At 38.7% G+C, this 19,732-nt stretch overlaps 1 protein-coding gene across 10 annotated transcripts in view; it reads left to right on the top strand.

The window, feature by feature from the left end:
- Positions 1-621: 621 nt before the first annotated feature.
- slc4a4a (solute carrier family 4 member 4a) overlaps positions 622-19,732 on the top strand; it is a 74,043-nt gene continuing 54,932 nt past the window's right edge. For 6 of the 10 annotated variants that reach the window (XM_079608715.1, XM_079608714.1, XM_079608710.1 and 3 more), the window contains exons 1-2: positions 5,731-6,142; positions 10,444-10,617. In XM_079608715.1, the coding sequence (XP_079464841.1) occupies positions 5,956-6,142; positions 10,444-10,617 (361 nt within the window). In that variant the 5' untranslated portion in view covers positions 5,731-5,955. Of the gene's footprint in view, positions 1,101-1,240; positions 1,330-5,730; positions 6,143-10,443; positions 10,618-19,732 lie in introns of those variants that run through there. The other 4 variants (XM_079608709.1, XM_079608716.1, XM_079608711.1 and 1 more) reach the window with 2 other exon arrangements.

Genomic DNA, 19,732 nt, shown 5'->3' with positions numbered 1-19,732 from the left:
TCAAAGTTTCATTCACCCGCAGTATTTGATGAAGTGTTCTGCCTAATGTGATTCTGACAGACAGACAGACAGACAGACAGACAGACAAACAAACAAACAAATAAACGTAGAGAGTGTGTAAAGAAACTAAACACAATGTGCATACATTTAAATATTACTGTTTTTGTTTACTGTTACAACCATTATTTTTGCCTACAATATCCTCTAACAAATCTGGACTTGAGTCCACTCCCTTTGCACATATGGCTTTTATTCCTACAGGGGAGAGCAAAAGAATGGCTGACCTTCAGAGAGGCTCTCCGACTGAGCATTTAATAATGTATCATGTACTAGACAGTGTTTGTGTGTAAATGTGTATGTGTCCAAGGCATTGTGTTCTGTTTGGTTTCTTTTTCATCCAATTGAAACCTAACATAACATAATAACATAACATAACATAACATAACATAACATAACATAACATAACATAACATAACATAGGCTATAACAAAATAAAATAAAATATCCATCTTTCAATAAATCTTATTCCAAAAAAGTTCCATTAAAACAAGCCAACATTCTTCTAAGTTCAACATGAAAACATTTCACACGGTTTAACTAACGTGTATTTTGCATCTAGACAGTAGCCTATAGGATAGGGTATTTTTACTTAGCCTACCTAAGTAACCATGTTGTCTGTGTGAGATTTCTTCAGAAGGTGTCGCTGTGTCTCACGTGAACGTGAAGCAGCCACAAGGTGCGCGCGCGCGGAGTACCTGCTTTCTTTCATCCCTCCGCCAAACTTCGGGTCCACTTTGAATCCGTTGATCACATGAGCGCACATTAAACTAGACACGCGGGTTACTTATGTCTACACTGAGGCGTGTACCATATCCAGTCGTCTTCTTACGTTAGTGAATTGCCGTCTTCTCAGAGAATTATGTGTTAGTCTCATCTTACTCAAGGTAAACTTCTTGACCTCCCACCCCACTCGTGCTGTGACGTGACTAGCAGCGGCTAGTAATAAATGAAACGCGCATTTTGAAGCGTCCAGTTGTTCTGCTGCTTCAGCAGACCCGCGTCTGTCACATGCGGTGGGGCACATTCAGGCAGAACTGGAGGTATTTTTAATGTTCTTTACTTTGTCACTTTTTTTCTTCATACTATTAGAAAAAGTTATTCTAAGGAGTAATTAAAAGCATTGTTGTCAATGTTTTGAGAGCGTCGAGTAACCGGACAGTTGAAACGTTTGCCGTTTCAGTGTTTCCATTGATCGCGCTGGACTGAAACACCAAACCACTGGAATAAATTATCAGCTATTCAACTTCACAAAATGAGCGCCGGGAAGAGGTAAGTTAAGAACCCCCGAAAACTGTTGCTATATTTACCGGTTCTGTGATTCGGGTTACAGTTCCGTTAACAAACTCAAATTATAGCAGAAGAATAGCATCTGAAAGCCCCTATACAATAACAAACCCTAAACTGTTTATTTGAATGAGTCTTCACACATGGGACTAAACAAACCACACAACTTTATCATACCTTTTACGTCCCTACTTTTTTCCAGCACCGTCAGACAATGCACGAAAACCTTTATAAAATGAATATAGCCTAGCTAGAAGTCATTCTGAAGGTCCTCTTTCCATATCTAATCTGCTGTAAAATTCAACATCACAAGCTCTGTTTAACTTTATAGTGTTTTTGTTGTTGCAGTTTTGCAGGTTTCTGCCATAGTCTCTATTAGGTCAACTCCATCTTAGAAATTATGAAGACATTCTGTTGTATAGGCTATTTTTTTTAGTAATGTCCCTCATTTTAAGTTATTACTAACTAAATTGATCAACACCTTCAGCTGTCAAAACTTTAAGATTGTCTTATTAACTAACAGTTCGATTGGAACTAAAGTCGGCTTGATTGATTGATTCATGTGAATGAAGCATAGGCTATAACCTATAGCCTATAATAAACATGCATTAGTTCAACAGCCAAACTCAGGTCAATGCTTTTCATGTTCAGCAGATAGTCTACATCCAAAACTATTTATTTACTAATACAACTTATTTATATCTATATTTTCCTCCTTTTTAGCCTGCTATGTCCCAGTTCTCAAAAATCAGCTATACAAAAACACAACCTAAAAATATTGGAGAATTATTCTCTCAGTTGAAGCCAGATATGTAATCCAAACTGTTATGCATAAAACACTAAATAAATCGTTAAAAGAGGAGAACTAATGTTGATTTTATTTATTTATAAATAGTTGAAAATATTCTGTTACCACTTACCAGTCCTGCTTGTGGGTGTAGTTTAGTATGCTAGTTTGTAATGTTTCCCATGCATTTACCTTCAAATACTTTTAAATGTTCTTAATTCTGGTCAGTCGCCAGTTGCTCAAGACAGCAATGCTAAAATTATACTTTACCCAATTGACACCTAAGTGTTTTTTAGGAAACGTGAGGTGAACCCCTCTCATGTGAAGGAGCACCGTGTGCCTGCTGTGTCAATATCTGTTCCATAGGTGGCAATGAAGATTGGGGGAGGAAGAGGGACAGTTTTAATTTGATGGAACAGAGTGTGAAGTTCCAAAAAAGCAATTTCAATCTTTAATTTTTAATTTTTGGATCTTTAATTTTTCCTTTTTTTTGAATTTTACTTCCCATAATGGTCGCAAAACACTCACCGCACTCTCCCAGCTAATTAGGTGCTGAGACCTACATCAGTACAAACATGCAAAAAAGGTCTGCACTCTCGGAATACTTTATTTGTTACAGACCTGAGATAAAGAGACGTATTAAAATGTTTGTATATCTTTATCTCCTGTTTGTAACAAATAAAGTATTCCTAGAGTGCAGACCTTTTTTTGCATTTTTGTACCTTTTAACAAACCCCGGGTTAATCGAGAGCCTATACCTTTGCCTCTAAGATATTTTTTTCCCTACAATTTGCGTACAAGATTACTATAAACAGGATTGTTTTGTAGAAGTCTGTGATTTATAATACGGGTTATCATTTTTGACAGTGTCTATAAAGCTGGTATTGTTGATGGTTGCTATTAACAGCATTAACCATGCTGTGTGTAAAGTCTAGCTGTTAGAAAAAAGGGTCATGTCCACAAGCTCTGTGTTAGCCAATATTCATTGACCTTTTAACCAGTCGTCTAGTATTATATCACGTCACGGATAACCAAGTGCTATACAATAATTTACACCTTGTTTGGGTCACAGTTAACCTACCGTATAGGCTAGTTATTGTTTAACAACATGTATAATTGTAAAACTCCGACAGGCCTCAATGATATAGTTTTTTTAATGGTCGTTAGCCTATTACTAACTGTTAGCTTTTAACTTTCATAAAAGTTAAATGGCCCTTTGGATGACATAGCTTGACGTGCTGTAGACTGTCACCTAGGCTCATTGGAAAAACGTGCCTCTATCTACATTTTTGCAACACTCCAAAAAACATGCAATTCATTGTGGTTTCTAGCTGAAATGAACACTCGAGGCAGTAACATACTAACAATTCCTTTTAAAGTCAGCACGAAGAGTCTTTTATTCCCTATTGTGATATATCCCAGTGAAATGGCTTCAATCATGAATGAGAAAAAAAATGTAGGGTGGGACTTGACTTTGTCCATGGGGAACTGATTGGATTGTTGCATGGTTGTGGTTTGCAATAGCTGTGATGTCATGTGAGTGACAGGTTGATCCCGCCCCCGCGCCAGTTAACACGTTATCAGATAGAAGAGATGTCGCTGCAAGAGGGAGGAGAAGTTATTTTGATTAAAGATTAAGGCACATGAATTTAGTCAAAAATAATGATACAGATAAATCATTTATAATAAACACTACAATATGCCATTAAAAAAAAGATTTTTGACTTCATGGTGACTTTAAAACAAATTATGATTACAGGTGAAGATTATCGATTAACAAAGACGTATTTTCGTGCGGTTTCTTGCATAATACTTTATGATCTTAAAATACTTTTACCATAGTGCATGATTTCTAAACTGATGCATGTTTGCGTTTGTATCACATAATCCTCTCTATGTGCCACCACTCACAGGCCATTTCATTTCATTTGACAACCAACTAAATAAAATGTTCATCTTTTCAGATAAAACTGAACACACTTCTAGCGCCACTCATTTGACATTTCACTGAAACATGCAAGAAGCAATGTAATATTGTGCAGAAATGTCACCACAGGCACGCTTTTTTCAATGAGCCTGGCCTGGGTTACAGAATTGAGTGGTTAAACTTGGCATCTTTTCAGCATGCCTGATTGCATCTAGTCGTGATATACAGTGACACTGGGCTCTCAGGGAGCTCTGTGCTCTTATCAGAGGGAATAAGCTCTATCCTTCCTGTTTGTGTTTACATTTTGGTTTGTTTTTATGGTTTTGTAAACATTCAGTGACAATTCATGTTGTAAGGAGCCCACAGAGGAAATCATTATCTGAGTGTGTTCTCCAGCCAAAAAAAGAAAAGAAAAAAAAGGAAGGTTTTAATGGATTATAGAGGTCAAATTCACTTCACTTTCAAACCTGAAAAGATGATTGTGATCAGAACAAATAACATCCTATCCATTTTCTGCACACCTTTAGTCTCACCTTACCGTAGAGGAATGTCAGTGCCTGAATTGTTTCAGTCTGGACTTCTTCCTAAAGTGACAAATAGCAGTCGCAAAAATCTTTGTCCCTATAGTGGACAAATGGCTACATTGTCCCCAAGATGCAATTGTAAAGCACACCGCAGAGTTTACAGCATACCTTTTACATGCAGAGTGTGATGAAGTCTGGAAAAAGACATTCCTTTGATGTGTTAATATTCAAATTAGTGTTATTGTACATGGAAGCATTGTGAAACTCACATCATACTCTTTAGTAAATAGCCAACAAATTAATTATTCTACTTAGACACATACACATTTACACACAAACACTCTAGTACATGATACATTATTAAATTCATATTATTGTGATATTCACAAAATGTATAGGTTGCTTCTCAATACACAAATAGATGCTTCCTCGTTTCCTCGCTCCTCCGTCTGAAGGCCGGTGACCCGGAAACCAATCAAAGAAAGCCGTCTTAGAGAAAGGCATCTCAATTCTCTATTTGCACCGTGAAGAACGAGGAGTGGGGAAGATTCCAGAGGAGCTATGAGCGAGGATGCACAGGTGTATCTTATGCAGAGTTTTTTTTTTTTTTTTTTCGAAAAACCTGACGCACATATAAATTGCACATATACTATATATAAAAATACTTTTAGTGTATACTTTACATTTTCAGTTGAAATACATGTCACATATTTCAACAGGGCCACTTGCTTCATTATTTATTATGAATTTCTTTCTTAAATAACCAAATTTGTCTCATTTTCTTTCTTTGCATCCTTCCCCTGTATTCCTCTCAATCTCAACAATGCAAATTTGACCTGGTCTGACTTGCAGTCAAGTGTGATTTATTTTCCAGAAACATACAGTAAACATTGATTGTTTATAAAGTTTCCCATCTCAGGACTGATTAGGATATTTCATTATTGATTTAATGCCACAAGGGCATATAATAATGCCCCACAACCGTGTGTGTGCGCGTGTGTGTGTGTATCACTAAATCCGATTGTCATAAACAGTTTTGTGTTCATGCTCCGTGTTTATTCCACCCACGTGTAACTTGTTGTATTAGCATTAGTATCGCTCTTTAGGTGATCTGAAATCTGTGTGTGGCAGCCTGGCTCACACCTCCTGGACATCAGACTCAATTAGCATCTTACTAGGCTGTCCAGCCCGCCCCATCCCCCATAGACGGGATTACCCTCCCAATATCTACCTGACCGCTCCTGCGTACCCTCAAGGGCAGCAGCCTCAGAACAGGACTGTGTCTCATAAGTTACGCCACATATCTACTAACCAGGGCTGGATCCAGAACCAAAGACTTCCCCCTTGTTAGCGGTACCTGCTAACCTGGGAAAATGGCTAGTACTAGCAGAAACACACTGCAAGTGAATGAACCGCGATGCTACGGCTCCACGTTGTCTTTAGAAGAGAAGTGTGAACAGTCTTTCTTCCTCTTTTACTACTATAGGGTGGAGGATGAGGCCGTGCTGGACAGAGGGGCCTCGCTACTCAAGCACTTGTGTGATCAGGAAGAGGTTGAAGGTAAGTACCTCATTTTTAGCCTAAAGTCACTTATTTTCATTGTTTAATTTGTTGTTTTTCAAAGTTTGGAACCAAGAACATGTTCTAAGTGTGAAAGAGTCGTTTGGTTTTGCTTTGATACAGTTTGATTTGAGTGGAACGTTTAGTGTTTACTTTAAGGTGATGAAGATGTAGGGCACAAATACCAGGTGATTTTGTGTTTACCCTGTCAGTTTCCTTCCGGTCCAAAGATAGATTTAAATGAGTGTTAGTGTGTGTTGTTTAGTGTGCATGTTTAGGAAGGTACTTAGAAAAGTACACAATTTATTATTTAATAATTTTTTTTAAAATCTATCTACAGTAAGTCAAGACTACTAGAATCAGAGTTAGAATGATACTGAGTGATAATGAAATGTATTTGTCACAATGAAAATAGAAGGTCAAGTCAGGCACATTGGATTGTAGGATACAGTATTTCACATTGTATGTTCTGTTGTAAACTGTTCGTTTTGAAATGTAGTAGGTCACCTGTGCTGTGCATACTGAATATTTTCATACTAGTATTTGTCAGTATGCTATTCTAAACATAACCAGAGAAACGTTGTATTACAATGGCATTTTTCAAATCTTTGAGGGACACTACTACTATTTAAATGGAAGTACTATTACTGCTGTTTAAATTGGAATTGGATGGAGTGGCTTAATAATAAGTAATCATTTAATTAAAAAAATTTTTAAAACATCTTACTGACCACAAACTTTACTGTTGAAAGAAGAAACATTAGTCTTAGAAATCCCCAAAACAAACAAAAAAATATGGCCTGCCCTCAAAGTACAATATAACAACATGTGCCTTTTGAGACAAAGAGCCTATATGTCACAGTTCTTTTAGATATGGCCTAGAGCTTTATTAGCATCTATATTAGCATGCACAGTAGCGTGTCGCTATCTTCTGTACTTGTACCCTCCATCTCAACAGCTCTGTTACTGCGGTAACACAAGGTGCTCAGATGTTGAAGCCCATAATGTCCCAGCCAGAATCAGGGAATACGCTTTATCCAGTGACGAATTGCGTGCCACTCCAATTCAGCTCTCTTTCTATGGTCGCATAGAAAAGGGTCCCTCCGAAAGAACAGGAAGCTTGGCACAAAGCTGGCTCGACATTGTGTGGTTCCTCCCTCCCTCTTACCTCTCCCTTTCCTTCTCTTAGTCCTTGCTCTTACTCCCTTTTCCTTATTTGCTCTCGCCCATCCCAGCATAGGTGGGAATGGGATCCCTGTTCATAAATGGTTCTCGATGATCTTTCTGCACCGTTTGTTTGTTTAAAAGAAGCAAATAAAATAGCAAAATGTCTACAATTTACAATCATTTCCCAGAATGTTTGCAGAAAAGATGCTGAATGTGCCCGTCACTTCCCTTAACCTACATGATTTATACCCATGATGCCCCCCCCCCCCCCCAGATAAAATACTGTTAGAATTTTGTATTTATCAAAAGGCTTTTGTATAAGTGATTACCTTTTTTGCTAAATAATTAGTAAATCATACTATAAAAATCACAGTAATTCATAAAAAGTAATTCATACTATGACATTGTGACAAATTATTAAATATGATCTATTGTGAACGTACTAATGAAGTTACGCATATTGGTAATGAGATAAGATAAGAATAAGATGAAAACATGAGATTAACACACTCTATAATTACAAATGCATGTCACATTTGGAAAGACAATTTGGACCGCATCCAAATGCAGTGATCTCTCGCTGACTGTGAGAGTGTATTATCCTGTAAGAAAAGAGACAGCAGGACTGTGAATCCAGTTTAAACGCACTCTGCATAATTTATAAGAATGGGTGATGTTTTACAAATACAAACAGATATTTGTGTTAAGGTTCAGTAGATAATCATTGTCATTTTGCTTTGTTTGATATTTGTCAGGGCCTTAGAGGACCGTAGTTCAAAGTCCCGGAGACAGTTTTGACTTGTATCAAATGCAGGTGCATTTGTCTGTTTCAGAAGAAGAAAATCATTATAAGATCATAAAAACAGTAGCAGTCGTATCTTCACGATTGAGTCAAATATAATAAAGATCAACTGTTTTAGAAGAAATCTCCACTTAAATTCAGGATTGAATTCAGGATTGACACTGGATTGAAAACCAAGTGATTTTATTTTCTGTTTAGACATTATGTACTTTTCTTATTGCATACAATTTATTAATTTATTTGCAAAACTTTTTTTTTTTCAACTCATCGGAAAGTAAGTAATTGTAGGCCAAATTTCGATGCAGAAAATAAAAACAAGAAACAAACAATACCGAATGTGCGACACAATACAGACAAAGCGACACAATCTGATTCATTTCAGTGGAGAGCTGGCGATTCCTGGCGACATGTCCAGCGTAGCGTCAAAGTTGAGACATGTTTAACTTTATGCGAATGAAGAGTGACTTTCTGGAGCGACAACCAATAGGAGTTAATTCAGTGGGGCGTTGTCTACAATATGGAGTAACATCCGTGAATGTCATTCACAAACTTTACTTGAGAACGCCCACTTGCGACCTTACCGCCAGCCAAGTGCAACATGCAAAATGCTGGTAGTGTGAACGAAGTGTGGGACATGTTGCCACTGCTTCCAGTGGCGTCGTCTGTCGCCTAATGGCGGTGATTGTCCTGCGTTTAACCTCGTCATGCTTGATTATGTCATGAGGCTTATAAATTCACTGTGGTGGTATATTAGTCTCTCTGATGGGGTGAATCATGATCACTATGTGACCTGTGGCACTACAGCTGGGCTGAAGATATAAAGACAGCCTTGTAATTGGCTGTGGATAAACAAGTGCAGATGCACCTGAATAAATCCTACATGACATGAATATGACTTCGACTTAGTTTTACTGTACTAATTTTTTTGTCATACTTTTAAATTTAATCGGTGTATAAAACCTTCATTTGAGACGTGCTTTAGCACTGTAACCCTTTAAATTCTGATCGATTTGAGTCTCTAATACTTGGACTGAAAGTATTCAATTTAACATTTTTGACACAGATTGCCACGTTGCAGGCTAGAATCTAATCCTTACTATTTTTGACCTCGAAATGTTTTGTTGTCAAAAGGTTGTGCATCAAAAGCTAATAAGTGTTTATCTTTAAGTAAAGCAGTTTATTATGGAGTCAGAGGTTGCAGAACACTGGCTTTGTGAAAGACCTTTCTAACTAATATTGACATGCATTTCATTTTAGTTTAATTATAGATGCACAGTGCACTTTAATATAAATTGCTTCTTTGACAACTCATGTTAGATTATGGCCTGGTTAATGAAACCTCTCAGTTTAGTTGTAGCGCTAGCCTGAAGAAGTTTAGAATTCTGGGATAGATTGTATCCGGTCTTGTTTGCAGATCTGCACTGATGTCACTGGTCTAGTTAGAGATGCAATACAGAATATTTCAATAAGTTACACAGTAACACAGGATGTAGTTTTAACAGATGTACTTCATGTGACTGGAGGAGAGACATGGAAAGTGTCTGCATGATATGGATGTAAACATTGCACGTCACGCACTACCTGCTAGCTGTTCCAGCCAAAATATTTAGTTTGACAGTCTGCTGCAAACCCCTCCGGTGAAATCCACAATTTCCTGCATAAATTGCGTAGAGGAAGTCACGCCATTTGTTTATGTCTTTACTCCTGTTGCATCATATGCCGTAACCAATGGGCCGCAAGGAAACAGTTGGCATTCAGCTCCTGACCTCAGTGATACTACACATTATTTATCTTACAGATGTTGAAGTGTGTAGCTGTGGGATGGTCACGTGGCTTGTGCTATCTTGACAGAAGGGAGCCGTTTATCTCATGACAACAACAATGTTAGGACTGACATTATTGTATTTACTTGACTTGAGTCAATTAATTCTGTAAGTGTTTATCTACGTCATCAAGGGCTTTTTTGATAAAGTGAGGGGAATTCACTCAGAACGAGCTGCAGCCACTGATAGTGTTGTTTTTGCACATTTTGTCTGAGATGCGTTAGCCCGCGATTCACTAAAGGAAATGCACAGCATCATTCCATCATCCAGGCACCTGCTTATTTCTTTAAAATACCAAAAGTGCTCTCAACCTCACTGTGTCTGGATTCAAACCCTGTTAATTTCTTATTCGTTGTTTAACCATCATTTTATAAATAACTGCTGTGGTTTTAATATCATAGTTGTTGAAAATGCTGAAGATTGCAATTGTTTTCTGGAGTCTTTTTGTGTTTGGGTGGTGTCATGTGGTCTAAATAGCCTGACTTATCTTCTCAATTTTACTCTCTCAGGTCACCACACCATATACATCGGTGTGCATGTGCCTAAGAGCTACCGGCGACGGAGACGTCATCGCCGGCGCACCAGTCACAAGGACAGAAAGGAGAAAGTGACTGAGAACACTTCGGACAGGTCAGACGCAGAGAACAATGAGGAGGCCAGCAACAGCATCCTCAAACCACTCAGTAAGCGCTTGCCAAAGAGCCATCAGTTCACATTAATGCTGAGGGCTCCTTCACAGAGCCACACACACACACACACACACACACACACACATACATACACACACACACACACATCCACACACACACAGCTACAAGCCAAGGCTGCTGCTGACTCTACTTTGTCAGAATAGATATCCAGAGCTGCCTAGCCAGCGGATGAGTGTGTTTGGACAGACAGGGCTAGGGCCCCTGCGTGTAAGTAATAACCATCCAAATGGGTCACGATTGCCTGACGTGAGCCGCTGAAGGAGGGAAGTATGTGTGTCTCTGAGATTTCTAATGGTGAGGTATTATACGCCCAAGGGAGGATCACTTAGGAGGCGTTTCTGTTGATTTGGATGCCAGGACTTTGAATGCTCTCTAATGATGTGATAGCTGAAAGGGAGAATGAGGAGGAAGAGATGAGGTGAAAGGGATCACTTAAGCGAGGCAGAGGCTGAGAAAGTACATGATGACTCCAAGGTCATATGAGGAATGTTGCCTTAAAACCGTGCAGTGGCCGTGTAGACTTTTTCAAAGTAAAAAAATTAAAAAGTGGGTTTAATTTTTTTTGTAATTTACTCACTATTATAACAAATTTAAACCTTCATTCGGTTTTATTCATTTATTTTTCAGTGGAACACACAAAAGTGATCTTCAAAAGAGTCTTCACGCAGAATGTTTCCATACATAGAGACCGGCTTATAGTAAACACAGGGTTGTCAATCTCAAAAAAGTATTACCTGTGATTTGTGCTCTATATATTTTAGTTTACAACTTTATCTTCACCTCCACTGCAGGTTTCAAATTAAATATGGCACCTATAGTATACAGGTTTGACGTCATTATTTCTGGTTGACATTTGAGAACTAATGACGTTTGATGCTGTGTTTGATTTGAAAGAAATTTTGACTGTGTGCCACTGAAGACATAATAGCATAAGGGTTTGGAACGACATGAGGGTGAGTAAATAATGACGCAGTTTGGGCTGAATTATTCTTATAAATTCTTAAATCTGCTGAGGTTTTAGTGCAGTTTACTGTGCTGACTCTGCACAAACTCGGTTATTGACCTTAATCTGAAATGTATTCAGCTCCTAATGGAAACTCAAGAGCAACCAAGCAGAATCAAGAACTTGACAGTGATGTCGACCCAGAGCTCACCTGACTTACCATCTCTGGGCTTTCAATTTATCCTCTGAATTCCCTTTATCAAAAAACATGTTTTACAATACACTTTACAATTTGGTCCCTTTAGTTAATGCATTATGCAATATATATTAATCTTTGTTAATGTTAGTTAATAAAAAAATATATATATTAGCAGACACAACTGTTGGTTTAATAATATATTAAATTAACATTAAAGCTAGGGTAGGTAATCCTGTTCAGAAACATTTTTTTTTATACTGGGTGAAATGGTCCTTCCATTCTGATAGTAGTCAATACATTATGTGTTCAGAAAAAGGAATGAAAAAAATCTGACCTCTGTAGCAGCTGTAGGACAGTAAAAACTCTGACCAATCACTGCCATTCGGTGCGAATGTAAAGAACCAATCAGATGCCTTCATGTCTCGTGCCCGAGCACCACTGCATGCACAGCAGTGATGCGCGGGTCAATGTATAAACAACCCGCCCGCAACTCGGACCGCAAAAAAAAAGAAAGAAAATATTGTACCTGACCCGCTTCCTGACCCGCGTTTTTTAAAGTAGCTATAGTAAATGCTCATCGCGTCATGGGCCATAGACGGAGGAACTAGGGGTGCGCATTTTTCAGAATGCTGTATGATATAGCCTAGTGTTTTGTAATAAAGGCTTGATTTATTCATTTATTTCATTTCATTTTCTTAACAATTAAGATGCTGCATGTGTTTATCCAGTCTAATCGAAGTGCCCCTGACTTTCCCAACAAAAATCTCGCCCCCTCTCAGCAAATAGGCTACATAAAACTGACATTACTGAGCTATATGCGTTTAAAAGTAGCCTATTAAAATGGCACAATGGCATTGCTCAGTTCAACGCGTTGGGAAATCGGGCATTTTGTCCCGCGTCAGCTTTTATTTAAAAGTTAATAACGCGCTCAACATTCAAAAGGTAAATAAGGATTTCCCACTTTCATCTGCAGACTGCTCGTGCGTCATCCTCGCGCATTCAGCCAATAAAGTGTAGACCTATGTATTTCATAGAACATTGTGTCTAGTACTATATAAATTACAAAGGTAAACGACCCGACCGACCGCGACCCAAATATCATTAAAAATATTTTTGGATGACTCGTAACCGCAGGCACCCGCTCATTTTGGATCAACCCGCGCATCACTGGTAGGTACATGCAGCTGACTCCAAATGTGGATGCGCGTTCATGTTTGTGGGGGGGCGTAGCTTTGGACGGAGCACTGACAGGAGGGGGCGGAGCTTAGAAGAGGTGCCACTTTCAAATCTGGCTAGCTCTCCAACATTACCGACCCTAGCTTTAACTAAAATTTTAATTAAACTAAATGCTTCAGTAGTATTTTTCATTGTTTGTTCGTGTTATATAACGTAGTTAACTAATGTTAACAAATTGAACCGTATTGTTATGTGTTACCATTTTAGCTCCATAGGAACGCATTAACCCAAAGATTTTTTAAATAATTTATTCTATTAATCATCTTCCTTATCCTTAAAAGGGATGCGTGTCATTTTTTCAGTGTTAAAATACCTTCTCCTATTCCATTTCAATGTGCACACAACTATAAGTAAGCTATCTGTAGGTAATTTGGACGTTCACTTCTGGCTCAACTAATGGTGTGAATTTGGGGCGGGACTTCCTGTTTAGGTCTTCTTGCATTTATGTAGAAGTTAACTGAAAGGGAGAGTGAGCTCTCATACATTCTTACACAAAGAATCAAACCTAATTTTTAAATGCATATATGTTTTGTACATGCAAAATTGTCCACATATATTGTTGTAAAGTGTGTCAGTGTTTGCTTTTCCCACGCAAGGGATTTTCTGATGGAAATTGATATAATGCAAAAGATTAGGGCAGTCCCACATGTAACAATCTTCTGGCTCCTTGCCTTTTGACCCTGAGCAGCGCGAGTACTGACCTTTGTCTGTAGATGGATTACTTCCTGATTGTTATCCCTAATCCGGATGCATGTTTGTTAGTATCAATCTTCCTCTTATAGGCTGCAACAAATAACACCGTAAATCTTCTTTAAATGTGAACAGTATGATGTAAAATAAATAAATAAATTGCAAGCACTAAATGTTCTGAATGTGTTCATATCCCTGCTTCTTAAAGGAGAACTCCGGTCAATTTTAACATTGAGCTCAATTTTTAGTAAATTTGGAGTGCTGTCAATACAGAGAACAACGACAAAAATCAGTGTTGCCTACACCGTGTTATCCTCTTTTTAAAATCTGCACACTATTGACTTGAAGGGCAAATTTTAAACCTGCTTTTATTTCTCTTATCATCCTTGATGTGTCATACAAGTGCCCAGCCATGTTGAGTGATTCCTTCAGAGTGAACACGAGTGAATCTGACTGCAGTAGATGTGAAAGATATGAATAAAATTTATGTTATTTCAGCCAGCGCACATACCTGTATTTACATCCTGTTTCCGGTCGAAGTCCAAAGTAGTCGATTGTCGAGTTCACACACATAGGTTTAGTTACCTATGATCACGCGCGTGAACTTGACAATCGACTACTTTGGACTTCGACCGAAAACAGGAACTAAATACAGGTCTGTGCGCTTGTTGAATTAACATCATTTTTATTCATATCTCTTACACATCTAATGCAGTCAGATTCACCGTGTTCACTCTGAAGGAATCACTCAACATGGCTGGGCACTTGTAATGACACATCAAGGATGATAAGAGAAATAAAAGCAGGTTTAAAATTTGCCCCATTGAAGTCAATAGAGTGCAAATTTTAAAAATAGGATAACACCGTGTAGGCAACACCGATTTTTGTCATTGTTCTCTGTATTGACAGCACTCCAAATTTACAAAAAAATGAGCTCAATGTTAAAATTGACCAGAGTTCTCCTTTAAAGGAATAGTTTACCCAAGAATGAAAAATATGTCATTATTTCTGTGGAATACTAAATTTGATTTTTTTTTTGTGAAAAATATCCCTTTCAGTATAATAAAAGTGAGTCAATCTTCAAAATTACAAAAAGGCAGCATAAAATCTGACCATACTTCATGAGAGAATGCATGATGCATGCATGATTTCGGTATGTGTCGTTCTTTTAGTGTCATGTCTTTTCAATGAATTGTTGATTCACAAAACTGAATCAACAGATTTGGTTGCAGCAGTTAACCAGGAGGGGAAGATTATTTGTCAGTAAAAATTTTATTTTAAATGTGGTCATCTCTCAAAGTTTTCAATTGACTTTGATTACAGCTCACCAGTCATATTGACCACTTTTAAGGTAATTTATGAAGCTAGAAAGCTCCTGGCCTTGTTTTTTTTATAATTGCATGAAAAAGATTGACCAGCACATTGATTGCAATCAAAAACCTTACAGACTTGGAATGACATACGATTGAGGAAATAAAGCCAGATCTCTTAGAAAGCCAGATGTAGGCCTATCTCTTTAAACTGGCCTTGTTTTAGGATGAATTCTGCTTCAGTGCTCTGAAGTCATAGTCTTTCGAGCTGCCGTCACCCTTAACTGTATTTTTTTAGTGCTGAAACTCCAATTCAGCACTATGGTTAAGACTTCTAAATGTTTTTAAAATAAGTGTCTTATGCTCACTGTGATGCATTTCTGTTATGACAACTCTCTGAGAGATTGGCATGTAATGGTAATGGAAATGGCAATGTTAATATATTTGGTCTTGGCGGAATAGATCTGCTACCCTGCAGCCGCTGCAGTGCAAATACTGAGACTTTCTATTGCAGCACATTCACAGAAATTGCTGTGAGCATGTAACATACATTAAATAACCCCCCAACAAAGCAGGAGACAAGATATGAGAAAAGTGCAGACCTCTCCCCAACACAAACATCTTTCCAGATAATTAAAGGCTGTACACCCAATACCACAGTTGAGCAGCTTTTTCCCATTCGCTCTATATTTTTGACTTTGGAGCCCAGTTGAAAAACAGCTGAAAGAGACACTTGCTATACATTTGTGAAGCAACTTTTCACCCTGCACAGTTGCACAGGTTAGTGGAAGAAATAAACAATACAAACACGTGCTACTGAGTAAGAAAACAGGCTGCTGCATGCAGATATGCATTTGTACATATGAACACAGAACGAAATTGGACACCGGCACCGCCAAGACAAGTGATTTTTTTTAAAGAGCCATGAGACCGCATGTTTTAATATCTATATGTGCCTGGGCTACCTTCCCGACTGGCTTAACTCTAGTGGCCTATGTGTGCCTGAGAGAGCGTGGTCTGAAGCGACGTGCAGCTGAAATCAACCGCACACATAAACATAGCTAATGAAAAAATTCCCCCGGAAATACATTTGATGTAGCTAAACATGGTAACCCTGTTGAAAGCGCAAATTCTTGTTTCACTTGAACCTTTTCTCATATCCGTAGCTTAGATGGCGTATCCTGACAGCATTACAATAGACCGCTTGCTGCGTCATAAACACAATTGCGTAAACGCTGCAGCTTACACAAGACCGTTAAGATAAGACCGAGGACACACTTAACGACTGTAAGGCTGATTATAAATGTAATTTGATACTTACGACTGATCATGCCTAAACGCGACGAGTCAGAGACAGATGCGCTTAGTCGGTGTTCACAGTCGGTGTTAAAATCTGTACAGTCGTTGAAAAGTCTGTTAGTGTGTTCAGTTCAGTCTTAGAATGTTTCAGCTAAGTGTGTCCCCGGCATTAGATTAAATGTAATAATTGCTCATTTAGGAATTAATAAACAAACCACACAAAATGGACAAAGATGGTTTAATTCGAATATGGTTACTATAATTATGAGATTGATCGCATTAGTTTGATCGAAGTATTGCTTTTACATGAGGTAGTTTAAACTTCAAAATCCCATTATAATTGCAATAATGAGGATGCATGTAAACTCACTAAGTGATCAAATACTGCGTAAGATTGCATTTATTTCAGTGAATGAGTTTGAAATTATTATAGAGAGAGAGAGAGCGAGAGATGTGTGATTTTCTTGTGTCTGTTCAGGGTCTCTCTCTATTAACAATTAAGCTGTGAGTATAACTTCTTCAAAACCAGCAATTTTACCCCCTTGTTAATGAGAAATATAATATAGTGATTCAGTAGCGCAGCTATTTTATTAATAAAAGTTGCGGGGCAGTGTGCTCCTGAATGCTTCTGTGTGTGTGCGTGCAGCGTGATCTCAGAGTGACGTGTGTGCGCTTCAATGAAAACAACCTGAGTGATGTGAGTGATGTTTTATTCAACAAAAGTCACAGAAACGTTCTCATTACACCACTGATTTTTTATTTATTTTTTATTACATCAAACTTTTAAGATTAAAAGATTATTTTTAGTTTTGACTTGATTTATAACGGATGCTCTGTCCATTCTCTTTGTCTCTTGATCATTTTAAACTTCACCAATGGGAGCCAGTCAGACCCTCTGCTGAGTAGGATATCCCACAGGAGATCTCTTAAACCCAGAGGCAGGAGGGCTGGTGCACTGTAATCCTCTCAACTACAGTTATTCTCTTCCTCCACGGCAGGTTATAATTAGTTAATCTTACCTTCCTAAGTCAGACCCACATATGTGATTGCCAGCTATAACAAATCTTTATTTTCTTGACTAGTTAGATAATATCGGACATGAACAAAATAATGGTCTTCTTGCCATTACGATGGTAATGGATAATCTGATCTGCATGTGAATGTGGAAACATTGGTTAGTTTAATGTTGTTTTGGATGGATTATCACATTCTAGTGTATACATGTTTGTCAGCTTTGTGTAATATTGGGCAGCAGTTGAACATGTATTACTGAAGCAGAGAGTGTCTGGACATGCTGCTTCCTCTGACTGTGCTTTGGGGGATGTTTGGGATTAAAGGTGCTTATAGCTGACCACATGTCTACCCACACACTATTCCCAATGACCAGGAAGTGACCAGATCACACTCGGGTATGTGTGAACACAAATGGACCGACACTGTGTATTATCACTACTATGATGCACAGTGATCTCTGTCTATTATGTGGTCTAAAAATTGCATGTGATTTATATTCCACTCAAAGTTTTGGTTCTCAGTTTTATTCATCTGCTATAATTAAGCCTCATGACACCACCGTCTTGAGTGTTTTATATTAAGCACTACATAATTTAGTTTTCATTAAAGTTGTATGCATTTTATTTATTATTCTGTCAATCAAATTCAAAAATTTCTATCTTTCCACCAGATGTAGTTCCTGGCATGTACACTGACATTTTTTTTGGGAGAAATTAGGCCTAATACTTTTATTCAGCAAAACTACATTAAAATGATCAACAGTGACCGTAAAGACTTTTAGAATGCGACAAAGATTTAGATTTCAAATGAACTGTGGTCTTTTGGACTTTCGATTCATCGAAGAATATTGAAATGTATCACGCTTTCCACATTAAGCAGCAAATCGGTTTTCAACATTGATAATAATAAGAAATGTTCCTTATTAAGCACCAAATGAGCATGTTAGAATGATTTCTGAAGGATCATGTGACACTGAAAAGAATGATGTGGGAAATTCAACTTCCCAACTTGACCATCACAGGAATAAATTATGTTTATAAAAATATAAAACAGTTAATTTAAATATTAATAATATTTCACAATATTAATGTTTAGACCCTGTGTCTGTAAGTATATATACATTACAGATATTTTGCATCTTAACTGTGTCAGGTGTATGTTCAGTCCATTTGTATTTTAGTTTTTGTTTTCACTGTCTGCCTGCTCGTCCGTGTTCCTAGTTAGTCTCCATGGTTTATTAATTTAGCATGAGCTTCCCGTGTGTATTTAAGCCTTGAGTTCTCACAGTTCTTTGTTCGGTGTTGTTTCAATTTATGTTGAAGTACGTGTATTCTTCAGCATTTTTGAATGTGTATTTCCAGCATTTTCCTGTCCATGTGTGCTTCTTACCGCACCAACCGTAACAGAACACTGAACCGCAAATAGGGATTATAATTTATTACATCATGGATTTACCTGCAGTCCATTTGCTCTGTGTGGAGCAAGAGCAACGTTCGCTCGAGGACCACACGAGAGACTATTTTGTTTTTGGCTAGTCTGAACAAGCCCACTATGGAACGCCTGCCCGCCAATGGTCCTCGAGGGACATTCGCAGAATTTGTGGAGTAGATGCTGGTGAGCTGCTCACCGTTCACTCTCTGCCTAGCTGAGGAGCCCTAGTCCAGACCCAGAGCGCAGCCAGTCTTTAGCCTCCTCCCTAATTGGACCAAAAGCCTAAACCCACAGCAGACTTGGAGACCGAGCCCGCCACAAAGACTGCGCTGGAGCTGTAAACTGAGGTCATCTTCGGTCTGGAGTCCGAGCCCCACAGAGAGTCTGACCAGGTGTGTGAGCCAGTAACAACGTACTGTGAGGAAGGTGTTTTAGTTGAGTATACTACAAAATCATGGGATGGAGCCCATCGCTGAGGGTGAGCTGTGCCAGGTCCCTATTTGTTTTGAGGAACCGGAAGAGATAATTCCCAGAAGTCTCTCGTCGCTGCTGGTCCCACCCAGCCTCCCTGTGCCACCTTCTCTACCCACGATAGCAAGTTCTTTGACCCTGTATCAGCTGGCTCTCTCCAGTTCCTCTACCTCTCCTCAGTTTACTCCACTTTGCTGCGCGGATCCTCCTTGGGTCTTCCGGTCGCCAGCTCCGCCTTTCAAGTGGATCCTCTGTCTCCACCTCAGGCTCCCAAGCCTGTCACTGCACCTTGGCCCGTCGACCAGTCTGGTCCCTCTTGCCCCCCAGTATCACTTTGCCTGCGGCATAGACTTACGGCCCTCCAGCTGTGCTTCGTCTTTCCACTGCTTCGGCTCACTGGGGCTCCACCTTCCCTGCGGCTCCACCTAGGTCCTCTGTCCCACTGGCTGCGCCCATCGTTGTATCTCGGCCGCTCGTTACTGTGGCTCCGATTTG

The sequence above is a fragment of the Phoxinus phoxinus genome (assembly GCF_949152265.1).
Source record: "Phoxinus phoxinus genome assembly, chromosome: 3".
NCBI classification, from domain to species: Eukaryota; Metazoa; Chordata; class Actinopteri; order Cypriniformes; family Leuciscidae; genus Phoxinus; species Phoxinus phoxinus.
Note: the sequence above shows the minus strand (reverse complement) of the source record. Positions and strands in the feature narration are given on the sequence as shown.